Source organism: Argentina silus (assembly GCF_951799395.1).
Source record: "Argentina silus genome assembly, chromosome: 14".
In the NCBI taxonomy this organism is placed as follows: Eukaryota; Metazoa; Chordata; class Actinopteri; order Argentiniformes; family Argentinidae; genus Argentina; species Argentina silus.
Window position 1 is genome coordinate 1,614,711 of NC_139668.1, and position 13,272 is coordinate 1,627,982.

At 39.1% G+C, this 13,272-nt stretch overlaps 2 protein-coding genes across 3 annotated transcripts in view; both read left to right on the top strand.

The window, feature by feature from the left end:
• Nucleotides 1-2,648, top strand: part of ahr2 (aryl hydrocarbon receptor 2) — a 65,170-nt gene extending 62,522 nt beyond the window's left edge. For both annotated transcript variants that reach the window (XM_083685201.1, XM_083685202.1), the window contains one exon: nt 868-2,648. In XM_083685201.1, coding sequence (XP_083541327.1) covers nt 868-966 — 99 coding nt within the window. In that variant the 3' untranslated portion in view covers nt 967-2,648. The remainder of the gene's footprint in view (nt 1-867) is intronic.
• Nucleotides 2,649-4,448: 1,800 nt separating this feature from the next.
• ahr1b (aryl hydrocarbon receptor 1b) overlaps nt 4,449-13,272 on the top strand; it is a gene marked incomplete at both ends in the record, with an annotated part of 53,731 nt that continues 44,907 nt past the window's right edge. Inside the window, 2 exons of the mRNA XM_083684997.1 lie at nt 4,449-4,489; nt 8,926-9,113. Of these exons, the coding sequence (XP_083541123.1) occupies nt 4,449-4,489; nt 8,926-9,113 (229 nt within the window). The remainder of the gene's footprint in view (nt 4,490-8,925; nt 9,114-13,272) is intronic.

Consider the following 13,272-nt stretch of genomic DNA (forward strand, 5'->3'; position numbering starts at 1 on the left):
AAGTTAGGGGAACATATCCCTTCGCCATTATCTGAAAGTGGTTTGTTGCAAGTGAGATTAAACCTTCAGCATTGCTGCACAGGTGCATCCAATTACGCCTGAGTTAGCCCAAACATTTTGGGGAATTTAAAGATGAGTTGAGTGGCTTGAAATCCAATAATAGCCGCAGAGAGTTTTGTCATTGATAGGTTTCACATTTTGTAATACTATGGGAAGATATTTAAAATTGTGTCACAAATGTGTTTTTTTTTAATATACAAAATATACAAAATATACAAAATAATAATGCATACATGTACTGGATTATACTGCACACAGAATGTGATTTTATGTAGTTAGTGTTCAATGGTTGCGGCACTTCTGGATGTCTAGCATGGTTCATAAGATTTCCATGCTCATTCTCCCTGCCCCTTGGCTGGCTCAGACGCTTCCATATGACGTCAGCGCTTTATAGAAGTACGCTTCTATCGATCTGAGCTATAAAAGAAGTAATTGTGGAACATCAAAGTTACGCTGGAATCGACCTCATTTGGCCAGGAACATTGCCGACTCATTGGAATTACATTGGGAATTGTCTTTTTGGACAGAACTAAGTAAAAATGACAACAGTACCACAAGTGGCCATTAGGTTTTGCGGCGATCCCCTGGTTAGACCCTGACATATTTTCGTTGCCAGTAGTTTTAGTCTTAAACTATCCCGGCAACACTGGCCTGGTAATAAACCAAGGAAGTTATGGTAACACACGTTTGTTGCAAGTGCCCCAATATTTCATTGTATTGTAGTGCCATTTTCCATTGTTGGTGGTTTATTTAGAGAGGTATATTGAATAGTCTAACCTGCATTTAATTGGTCTATATCCCTCACAGATCACAAGCCATCCAATGGAGGAAAATATATCCTTGCCCTCCGTTCACCTGCCAAATGGACCCACATATTTCTCAGAGAACAATCAAACCAACTGTTGATACTTCTAAACATAGGAACCTGCCTAGCCGTAGCTGAATGACAAAGTGACAGATACCCTAAACATAAACAGATCTAGAATGACTGGTGGGTCTGAAGATTTTACCCCCATGAAAGAATTCCCGGAATTCCCAGAAATCAGAATATACTTCAGTGTGATGGTTGGTTTTTGCAGCGATCTGAAGGAAAACCAAACAGAGAGAAGTTTTTTGACTCTTGTTCTTGCTCCACAAATTGTGCTCCATTTTGATATATCATATTATAACAAAGATATTTTTATCAGAATGTAATAAACGATAACATGTATTCACATAGCATTGTTGTTATCGTTGTTGTTTTGAAAAAATCATCTTTTATATTTTTGTAAGTTTAATCAAAAATGTGTAATTGAGCCAGTTTTGTCCTTTCAGTTTATTTTGTTGTGTCTCCATTTGTATTTGCTTTGTTTCCATCGGTAGAAAACAGTCAAGAAACAGATGAATGCATGAGATTGGTTAGAGTGAGTCATTTGCATGCATAAAACCGACATTTACCCATCTCAAGTCAGTGTATGACCTTCTTGGAGCAGGCAGTTGTAATCATTATTTGAAATGCTGCAATGATGTGTGCCTTAAATATTTTTTCTCAGATATTTTTATAATGAGACCTTGCCAAAACCAATGGGATTGATTTGATCTCTTCCGCCAAGGCACAAAATAAGAGTAACATTATCCTGTATGTATAGTAGATACATGTACATTGAACTTTGTCCTCCATTCAGTATCAAAATGATGTGACTGATTCCAGTTCTAAATATAAGTACATATTGCTAAATAAGTGGAACCACTATTCATATAGCAATATTGATCGCCCTCCTATAGTCTTCCTATTTCGGAAGACCTTTCAGTCTTTTAATTGTTTTGGTTAATTTATTGACTGTATTGTTCTGAGAGTGCTGTAACTGTGCCCTGCAGCAATACAAGGAAGTAATCCAGTACGGCAGCTACAGTATGAGAATGACCATTGATGTCATTCAATATGGATTAAATGTATTCCAGGGGAATCATGTACTTTCACAAGTGAGGTGTTTTGTTCCATTTTTTGCTTTTTGGGTTGGGGGGGATACCAAGTGCCTTAGACTTGTTTAGTTTGTGAAGAGACATAAAATGTCCTTTGTTTATCTTTTGCATTAACGTTTGGTTCCTTGGCTTGAATTTGATGAGAGTCACAGCCCTTCAGTTTGCCATTTAAATCTATCATCGTCAATTCTAATAATCACTCCCAACTTTCATAATTCTCAGATCCAGTCAGCAAAGTGTGTGATGCTTTTTTGTTGCAACCTATGATGAACATCATCATCAATGCCAATTTTCAAAGTATAATATTCAGTAATCCTTTCTACATGCTTCTGAATAATAGAAGCAGATGTTGTTGTCACACAGGGAGCCAGAGGCTCCTGTCTAAATGCAGTATCATTGTATTATGTATATTTTTAATTTGTGTTTCTGTTTAGTTTGTTGTGCTTTTGTACATTTTCTGCACAGCAGTTTTGTTTGTAAATCTTTCTTGACCTGTTTCCTCAGCATAGCATAGTATATCTTGTGGCTTTTCTCTGACTCTAACAATGTATCAGCAGTGACCTTTATTCTCTTCTCAATTGTTATATTTCATCTCCACATTATTAAAGAGGTTTTTAATGACGTAATTAATGTCTTTTGGATCATTCACAGCATTGATCAAGAATAGCTTCATTTAACTGTAAACGTTGTCACTGTATTTAGCCACTAGATGGTGCATACTGACTGAGTATATTTAGTTGAGGAGAAATAATATATTTTAGATTTACTTCCACAGATTGGATTCATCTGGATTCAAATGTAAGGCAGGCTGTGGTTTTACTGTAACTTATTGAGAATCATATGATATTCTTAGAGAATGCCTTTCTTTCTAAACAGCACAATGCATGGGATTTCACTTTCACATTGGATCATGTTGAATAATTAGGTATGTTATGAAACATGTATATGTTTATATATCTTATTTAATGTGTTGAACAATAATACCATGGACTTGTGCATTGGTATGGAAGAGATTAAGGCAAAAGAAATAACAGCTGACATTACTGTATAATTCAGTCTGCTGAGTATACAGTTACACTATGGTAGAATGCAAGTCAAAACGCTTAGGGTTTTTCTCGGGTTTGTTTCAGAGGCCATGTCCTCACGGTGCACTATTTTAGGCAAAGAATACCCAAGAAATAGATCTGGCAGGTAAAGGTGTAGCCACCATAGCACCTGTGTCTTAAGAGTCAAAGTAAGTCAGAGGAAGAACATGGCAATCATCCACATAAACATGTTTTGAGTATGAGACCCCCAACAAATCATCAACGCGATTGTTATAGCAGTACCATTTATTTAAATGACATTCACAGAATGATCATCTAGAATGGACTCAGATCATCGGATCATCTATAATAGTTGATTTATTTCTTAACCGCATAACTAATTCGCTAGCTCTGTAAAAAAGTGACCAAATGAAACGATACAGTACATGACTGGGTGCAGACTCTGCTGAGTATGATCTCATCACCGTTAACCGTCTCAGACCGCTGCTCCTTGCGCGCTCTGCGTGCCCCTTTGGGTCCCTGCGCGCTCCCGAACCGCAGGCCTCTGCTCCCTGCGCACTCCCGGACCCCAGGCCTCTGCTCCTAGCGCGCTCCCGAACCGCAGACCTCTGCTCCTTGCACGCTCCCGAACCGCAGGCCTTTGATCCTTGCGCGCCCCCCTAGACAGACAGTACAGGCCTATGGTCCTTGCGTGCCTTTGCACAGATCACTGCCTCGGCGGTCCAATGCGTGTGTCCCCCTGTCGAGGTTGGAAGGGGGGTTGAGAGCGCGCTTTGGCTCGTACTACAAGAGGAGATTTGCAAAGATGCATGAGCGAAAAAGCTGCAAAATAGTTCAATGTCGTCAGGACTTTGCCTTATAGGCTATATTTATTTGATGAAATGTCACTTTTTTCCGAGTGAATAAGGATATGGACTGCATGGTGCCGAGATGTGTTATCGAACGCCAGCAGCATTTTACGCGTCGGGAACGCCAAGTAAGAGGAGATGCACTTGCTGACACTTTTTTGGGACTGTCCATTTAGCTATCCATATTTTTTGGGTAACGCTCATTTAATCACAATAGAAGGCTATATTATTTGACCATACTCACATTTATATATTTTTGGTCAAATCAATATTTGTTTGACATGTCTTTGAAGTTGTTTGTATTAGCTTACTGGTGAACATCCAGACTATTGATGGAGTGCAAGCGGACTGACGCACCATCGATGCCCTGATCCACCAGAGTCACCAGGATTCGGACTCAAACGGCTAAAGACTTTTTTGCTCATGGACAAGGTCTAAGATGTTGGGGAAATAGACATTAGAGACTGAGTGTTTTTCTGTTCGTCGGCTTTAACGTCATATTAACTAATTCTGCTACAGCGGAGTGGCCAACATGTACGCTGGACGTAAAAGACGAAAACCGGTTCAGAAGAGGTAAGTGACAATATGCTGAATCATCTGTGCTGATATTTCACTCCCAAAACATGCCCGTTACTCAAAGTGAACCATTGTAACAATGGCTTTATAACAATATTAAGGTTGAATATTATTGTCCCTACACATTCTTGATGACATTCTTCATTACATACGGCTAGCTTTTTTATATGACGGGACGGTCCTATAATACCAGCCGCCCAAACTAAAGACAGTTTCTCATGCATTTGTCTTCTTTTTGAAATCTGTTTAATGTCCCACATTACATTGTTTAAGCCATGGGAGGAATGCACGTATATTCTTATATAGGTCCTGAATAATTCCGTCAACACATCATTTTGATTAAGCATTTTGACCTAAGCATGAGATAACAAAGTTGAAATGGCCATTTACTGCAGGCCTATGGGGAGAGAATTACATTCTAATGCAAATAAATTCATGCATGTGCTTTGGGCACAGGTGCAAGAGGCTGGCATTAGACCTACTCATGCTTATCACATATTGTATTAATTTCCCGTTCTCCCACAGTGTTTTTCATAGTCCAGTGACTGAGTCTGAGATTTACAAACATTTACAAACACTGAGTCTGTTGGCAAACGTTAGAACATGATTAAACCTCAGTGTTACTAATTCGTGACACTGCATATATTGTAATTTCTTGTTTGAAATGCCAGGCTTATCTAAAGCTTATGATATTAGATTTAGGGTCCTGTAAATGTCTTAGGGATAGAAAGGTATACACATATTTGTAGGCGTATATGTATAGATATAGTATTGATAAAACAACAAAACAACATCAACAACAAAAACAACAACAACGACATATTATTATAGTTATTATCATTATTATTATTTATTTACTTATTTATTTTTTAGGCGTCTAAAGGCCCCAATTTGCTTCCGCTAAGGAGCGCTGCGCACCACTAAAACTATGTACAAAGAACGTTTTGGTAATTCGGCGTCACCAAAGTGCATCTGCCACGACCAACACAAATTTGGCACCAATATTGGCGGAGCAGTAAATTGGAGTTTTCGGAGGACATGTCAAGGGTAGTTGGAATATTCAAACCTATGACGTTCCACGTTCAATAGTTACCAGTAGGTGAAAATAGACACTTATTAGATAATAACGGCAGCAGTTGTCTCCCACCAGTACATCCTCTATACATATGTTGAAGTAGTGTCTATTCTCGTATTATGAAATTCTGTAAGCCTAAAACATCCAATGACCAATGTTGCGTAGCCTACAACAAACTCCTCCACTCTCTGTGCCAACTAGCTTACTAATTAAATCATCAAACCGTGCCTGTTTTTAACAGGGTAAAATCAAATAGGAGAATATTTTAAACATTGTATACTATACAGTTTACAGGAAAATATGAACTTCATAGAAAATACTTATTTCATAGAAAATACGCCTGGAGAGCCTTTACGCACAAACTGAACAGGTTGTTAGAATCATCCCGAAAGTTGTCAAATGCCACTTATTCAGTCCATGGTAATATTGGGATGGGAAAATAATATAAATTGCTAGCATACAATAGGCTTATGTAAGTCCACCCCCCACACTGCATGATCCCCCCTACTGATCATTGGAACCGTGGGCATCGCTGTCTTAACAGGTTCAAACAATGCGCTACACAATGATCCCGCAATGTATTTATTTTTACTACTTGAATAATATCCACTATTGGCAGCGACCCTAAGTAGGCCTACAATAGGCTACTGTAATACTAACCGTACAGTCCTGACGGCGTTTACAGAGGAAAAAAAGGGTATGAAATGCTATAAATAAATACATTAAATGCTATAAATAAAAACTGTAAGACTACACTAAAGTGGCAGCCATAATTATGGTTATGACTGGGGGTTGCTAGAGATAACGGATAATTGCCTATTTATTTAGCTGATCGCAAATTCTAAGAAACATGACAAAGGTACTGTACATTAAATCGTTACAGCTTTTGGAGACATGCAGCAGGTTGAATTTGGTTCGCCACTGTAGGCTTGTTGAGTGTTTAGATTATGATATCATAGACACTTAAGCTTGTGATTACTTTGTTGCCTACAACTGATAGTATGGGCATTTTATTTGTCACAAATGATTATCCATTCAAACATTCCCAGTGAAATCCTGATTGGCGAGGACAATGGGCATCTTTATATCATATTAAATTATCCACTCATTGCCGGAGACCTGCCCTCCGCCTATACTCTAACCCCAACTGAAAGTTTGCTCAACGAATTTACCAATTTAGCGGCCATGGCCACTAAAACTTAGTGTTGCGCAGCGCTCTTTAGAACCAATTTGGTGCCCTAAGCCCGTAGGAAGGTTTGTCGTATTATTTACATGCTCTCTAGAATATGGTTGTGTTTGACCACAGGGTGGTGGTGTTAAACGTTTTGAGATTTTAGCGGCCATGTTGTTTTAGCTAATCTAATGAAACATCTTACATGGAAAGACCTTTGTCCATAGATCATGTCTACCAAATCTCATGCAGATCCGCAAAGGAGGAGAAGATGTTTAAAGTCTGCTACAACATTGAAAACACAACAGAATACATCATGAGCAATTCTCAGATGTTTCAAAAGGAAACGCGAACAGACAACCCACAACCAGGCCACAACCCGCACCTGTATGACCAACAATTCTGAAATTTGCTGCATACGTCTCTTCACCAGGAACAAATTTGCCTCAAGGAACCATAACTTCTGCCATGATGGATTTTCCACCATTTAGAATTTTGTGAAAAACACTCAAATTACATTTCCTCTGCAGCCACAGGGCTGATCTGCATGACAATCCATATACAGAATCTACGGACCAAGTTCTATCAATGCAAAATCATTCAGTCAAGCAGCTCAAACAACATGGCTGCTCTGAACCAGTTCACTTTAATAAGGGTGCATCCTATAATTTCCATGCTTAGAAATCAGACATGGTGGGGTGCGACACTACCAAACTTGACAAACATATGTCTAACACTCTCAAGACCGATGATATGCAGTCATATTCTGATCTGTCACATGGTGGCGCTATAACAATCACATATTTATTTCTCTTGATCTGTTTGACTTAGAGTCTTGAAATTTAACACAGATGATCAGCGGTATGGATTCAACTAAGCTCGAGGGTATGGTTGTGTTTGACCATAGGGTGGCGCTGTTCTGAGTTTTTGTGTCGTTTTAGCTATTCTAATGAAACATTTTACATGGAAAGACCTTTTGCTCATTGATCATCAAAAACAGCAGAATACATCATCAGCATTTTTCAGAGCTTTCAAAATGACAGGAAACGCTAACAAAACTCTACACTGGTCACTTGAAACACATTATGATAATTTTAGTGTTCTGTTGGTGCCCCGTGAAATATGCAGTACGATACTGTGCCATAGCTTAGGTTCACTGACACCACTGGGACAATTTGTATGTAACTTAGGTGAATGATGGGTATTTCCATTCAGCATTTACGGAATTACACTGTAATTTATGTAACTATGGTGAAAAATGCATCTGGCGATTGTTTAATGATTAAAATCATAAAAAATGTCATAATAGGGTGCAAAGTGGAGACCTATGAATGTAGCCTAATGCAGTAGGCATATAGCCTTACGAATTTGGGAATAATATTTTGAGAAATCAACGCAATTCTGTAAGAAGCAAGACTGATTAACTAATAAAAACGAATAAACCGTCAGGACTGTAACAAAATAAGCATTACAGGTTCCGGTGGCTTTTCAATCTGGCTGCAAATGCAGCTGTAGGAGTGTGGCCTAATGCAGTAGGCCTATAGCCTAACCAATTTGGGAATAATATTGCGTGAGTGTCTGTTATGCAGCATCATTTAATACAGACACTTTGCCTTTTGCCACTTTGCATTGCCTTTTGACTTTTGCCGTTATCAATACAAAAACCAGAGTTGTGTAACCTAGCTTTATGGCCAGTCGGATTTGCAACCAAATCATTTGGCTCGGCAAATATTTTGTTGTAGCCTATTTGTGAAACCACCTACCAACCGCATAATAATAAACGTCTTGCTTCATTCGCAGGCTTCCTTCCATCACTTTCCTTTTATAGAGGGGCCCTACATCATTCATGGGAGACAACATGTTCACTGTACACTTATTATTGCTATTATTATTATAGTTTTTGTTGTTTTGTTTTGTTGTTGATGACATTTCTGTTGTTGTTATTGGAATTGATACTAATTGTCATATTATTAACATTTTGTTAGGGAAGAAATGGAAGACCTTTTTGGAATATACAGCCAGAAGAACTATTGCATAAATGATTAACATAACATATTTATAGCCTACATGTTGTTACTGAGTGGTAATTAATCCTCTTTTTAACTTAGTGACATTGTGAGAATGACTGCTTTATCTCTGTGGTTGCTCTCTGATATTTCATGAACACCTTTCTCTTTCCCTGCTCAGTGCAAAACAGCTCTCAGTTGAAGTGGTCAAATCAAACCCATCAAAGCGCCACCGGGATCGACTGAACTCTGAACTGGATCGTTTGGCCAGCCTTCTGCCCTTTCCAGACGAGGTCACTTCCAGCTTGGATAAACTGTCTATTCTACGGCTGAGTGTCAGTTACCTGCGAACCAAGAACTTCTTCTCAGGTGAGTGTGACCATCCTTGAGATCTAATATGTCCCTTACACCCAGCTGTGTATGGGAGCAGGTGCATCAACCAGGATGGTGATAACCTCCTTCGGTTATTACTTTATATTATATTCTCTCATTATATTGTATTTTATTTTATGGAGCGTTGTAATATGCACATCCCAAGAATACTTTTGTAACCGGTATGAGGCAAAAATAGTAAAGTAAAGAAAGAAAAGGCTAGCACATGCTTTATTAATGCTCCCCTGGGCTTTATTGCTGGACCACACAAACATAATTCTGAAGACTAATATACTGTGTGAGTGCATTGTATTTTATTAGATCATATTCTATTATAGATAGACTGATGCCCTTTCTAAACGTTGTTGCATTCGAAACCCCAGCATATTGTTTTTTAGAGATGCAAAGAAAATATAGAACACATTTGGATTTGTGTATCACAATCCATCCGATATGGTCCTGAAATGATGCTGCAATGCAGGCTCTGGATCTAGTGATGCATTCATGATTCAAATAAAATGAGCTTAAAGAATGTAAAGCATGTTTGTTTTAGACAGTGGATTTTAAAATGGTTGTTGAGGTGAGTGGAACGGAAACAGGGGGCATGACCCAGGCCCGTTATGGGTAGCAAATGGTCCTGCTAAGTGCATACTAGATGCAGCGAATAGAGAGGATGGCTGGCTGCACAAGAGACCTCTTTCAGGGCGCACCAGAATAATGCTGCGGTACTCACAGGTAGGATACACCTCAATGATTGATGGAGTTTACTTTCACATCTTTTATGGCTTTAAGAAAACCATAGCATAAGATAAATAAATAACTTCAGGTGCACAATCTATTCTTGGGAATGTCAAGAAGGTTTGCGTTTTGATCAGCTTTTGCAGAGACAATAAGAGTGTTTATATTTGATTTAAAATACTATGCCCGACTCAGGGCTCCCAGGACAGTAAGACTAACCAAGCAGAAGTCTGGTCCCATCTGCTAAACACAAACTGGAGAGAAAAAAATAGAGATAATGACTACTAGGCACTGGTGTATGGAGACCCCCTCCTCCCCCACGAGCCTCCTAGGGCCCCAACCCGGTACCAGACAATCACCTACAGTGTATTTGAAATGTGAATAAATCCTCTAATACAGTATTTAGGTTACTCTTTTGTGTGGTGTGGGTGCACACCACAGTCAAAGATCAGCCTTTACTTCACTTTGTAAACAGAGAGCTAGTGGCAGTTTTTCCCCTTAGTCTTCCCAAATAAGAGTCTGACTTCGCGACATTTGTAGCCTCTCAACAAGCCTATGGCTTTGCAAACTTCACAAGTGCAAACTCCCCATTTGGTTTTTGTGCTTGATTATAGGTTAATAAAAGACGGCTAATCTGAGAAGTTTGTCCAATCAATGTTTTTGCTGTTGGGGGGAGGCCTTGTGGGGAGGGCAGTGCTACTAGGGCTAGTAGGGAGGCATGCTACAGTATGACCACCATTATGGTTCTTATGTCCTTTCCTTATGATACCTTATGAATAAAAATCAGTCAGAAAGGTCAATGGGAAAATCTGTGTTTAATGCTGAACACAGTTCAGAATGCGTACTATATATGATATTGTACTATACATGAATTGTATGTCCTGCTTGACGCATTCAAGAGATTTTTGATACGGTAGGTGGATTTTAGATACGGTAGGTGAATTTACATGATTTACGTAACAGGTTAATATTAATATATCAAATTGGTGATTAGACAGTATAACGTATTAGCTTTGAGTGGTTAAGGTTAGGGTAAGTTGTCATGGGAAGGCACTAGCAAACATTAGCATTAGCAACAATAATTAGTAACAATTGTTGTCCATAGAGCAATTTGAACCAGCGACATTCAGGTTCCAAGACAACCTGTTAATGCCTCCACTGCCCCACCAGTCTCTTTATAATACCTGCACCGCCCCACCAGTCTCTTTATATGGCGTTCTGCCTTCCGTACTCACCTGCCAGTATAGCTAACAGCATCAACCACACACTATCATGTATAGGTACACAATTTGAGTAGGAGACCAGTCTGGTTTAATGGAATGGATTAAACTATCTTATAACTGCATTACACTGTATCTGCGATGTATAACTTAGATAATGCAACAGATGTCGAAACACTGAACATGCCTTGCCTTCTGAATAGCTGCTCACTGTGTTGTGTTATTGGAAAGCATCCCATTTCTTTCCCTCTTGCGATGTGTTTCACCGACAAGAACCTAAAATGTCCCAAAATGAAGAGTTACAGTACAGTATTTCAATTTGATCAGGAATTACTTCTACTGTATGTAGCATATAAAAGACCAATGAAGACATATATATAGGCCACTCGTAATATGTTATGTCTAAACAGATTAAATGTTACAAGGGATTAGATACAGTATGTTCGGTAGGCTTTTAGTGAATCACTTGTGTGTGTCATATACCAGCTTAGTTACTAGCATTCAGGGGACTGCTACAATGAAAACTCAGAACATCTGACTTATTGTCAGCTTATTAATCGGTTATATAAACAGTTAACAGTAGCATTGCGGACTGTGTTGACTTTGCTGTACTCTATACTGTGTGTAAGGACATTGAAAGACACTGTAACCATTTCAAAATGTTTTCCAGCTTACTAACAATATTTTGATTCAAAGAGGAGGTGATTATGTGTTGTATTTCACGGTGGCACGTGCCATCACAGTGCTCTATTGCTGCCGGCTGTGCGATCACTCTTAAGCCTTGCCTAATCGACTGCATTTCCATGGCTCCTTCTTTCTCTCTTTTGTAAGCCCCACACACAGCGTTGCCAGGGTCTCTTCTCTGACAAAGACTGGATTTTCCCGTCTCACTGGGTGGCAAATTCGCTTGACCGTTGTGAGCTTAACAGCCAAATGTTGTGTTTGTTACACAGCTGATGAGTTACACAGCATGTGTACTTTGAGTATTTGACCTCCCATACAGTATACGTACGTATACGTATGGTTACTATCGTCAAATTTGGTTGAATTGATCTGAAGGAGTCTCAACCATAAAGGTTCCAAATCATTTGTTAAATCAACTCCTGTCACAAGTCCCACTGATTGCACATGGACCCCCACGTGTTTCCACATAAAGATAGGAGAGGTGGTGACTGGTCCATGAACAGAGTCAATGTAGTCAACAGTCAATGTAAAGAAAGAAGAAGGAAATGGTAGATCACAGAGAGCCAGAGGAGCCTGACATTTACTTGTTTCTGATTTATGTATGCCACCTTGACACAACTAGCGCCATGGCAACCCTAACCCTAACCCTGATGAGAGATCAAAAATAATGATTCGACATTACAAGTTAGGTTCCAATTGGACATAACACTGCGTATATTGCACTGTAGGATATGACAGAGATTAGTGGTCAGCCTATGACAGTAATGGCCCCTGAGCTAAAAAAAATATATATATAGTGGCTCCCATGTCTTTACCATGTCTTATGCTTTTCAATAAGCTGAAAATGAACATTTCACGATGAAAGTATTTGGGAATAAAAACACCAGGGTTAATCCACTTAAAGGGTTTAAAGAGGGTTTATACGCCTTTGAAAAGAAAAAGAAGAAAGGGGATAGAAACAATATAGCAGCAGTTCTGAACTTTTGAACCCCGGTGCATCAGAGGCAAACATTTTGCTGCTAAGGTAGCCAGGAATAAAGGTCACTTTATTGGCTTTACATATACAAACACAGACCAGGAGCCTCTCTCTCTCTCTCTCTCTCTCTCTCTCTCTCTCTCTCTCTCTCTCTCTCTCTCTCTCCACACGTCTCACCACATTCCTTCTCTTTACTTGACACCTACACCTTCTGTCAACATGCTTTTCTCCATTCCAGGAAAGCCTGCCTGGTCCCAGAATGCATTTGATGGCCTGTGTGTGTTGTGTCAAATCACAATGTGGTAGTAGTAGCTTTATGATAATATAGTAATATATACCTCATATGATGACTTATGATGATATAATGATTTGACATTGATAATGTACTGTATGCTTTAAGTACATTATGAGAAGAAAAAAACAGGTCTGATACAAATATACTGCAATGCAGTATCTAATGGAATGGTAAAACAGGGTGTTGGAAAAGCCCAGTTATTTAACTTGTCGTAGCTCAGGGGGCTTAACAACGATTCAAAGA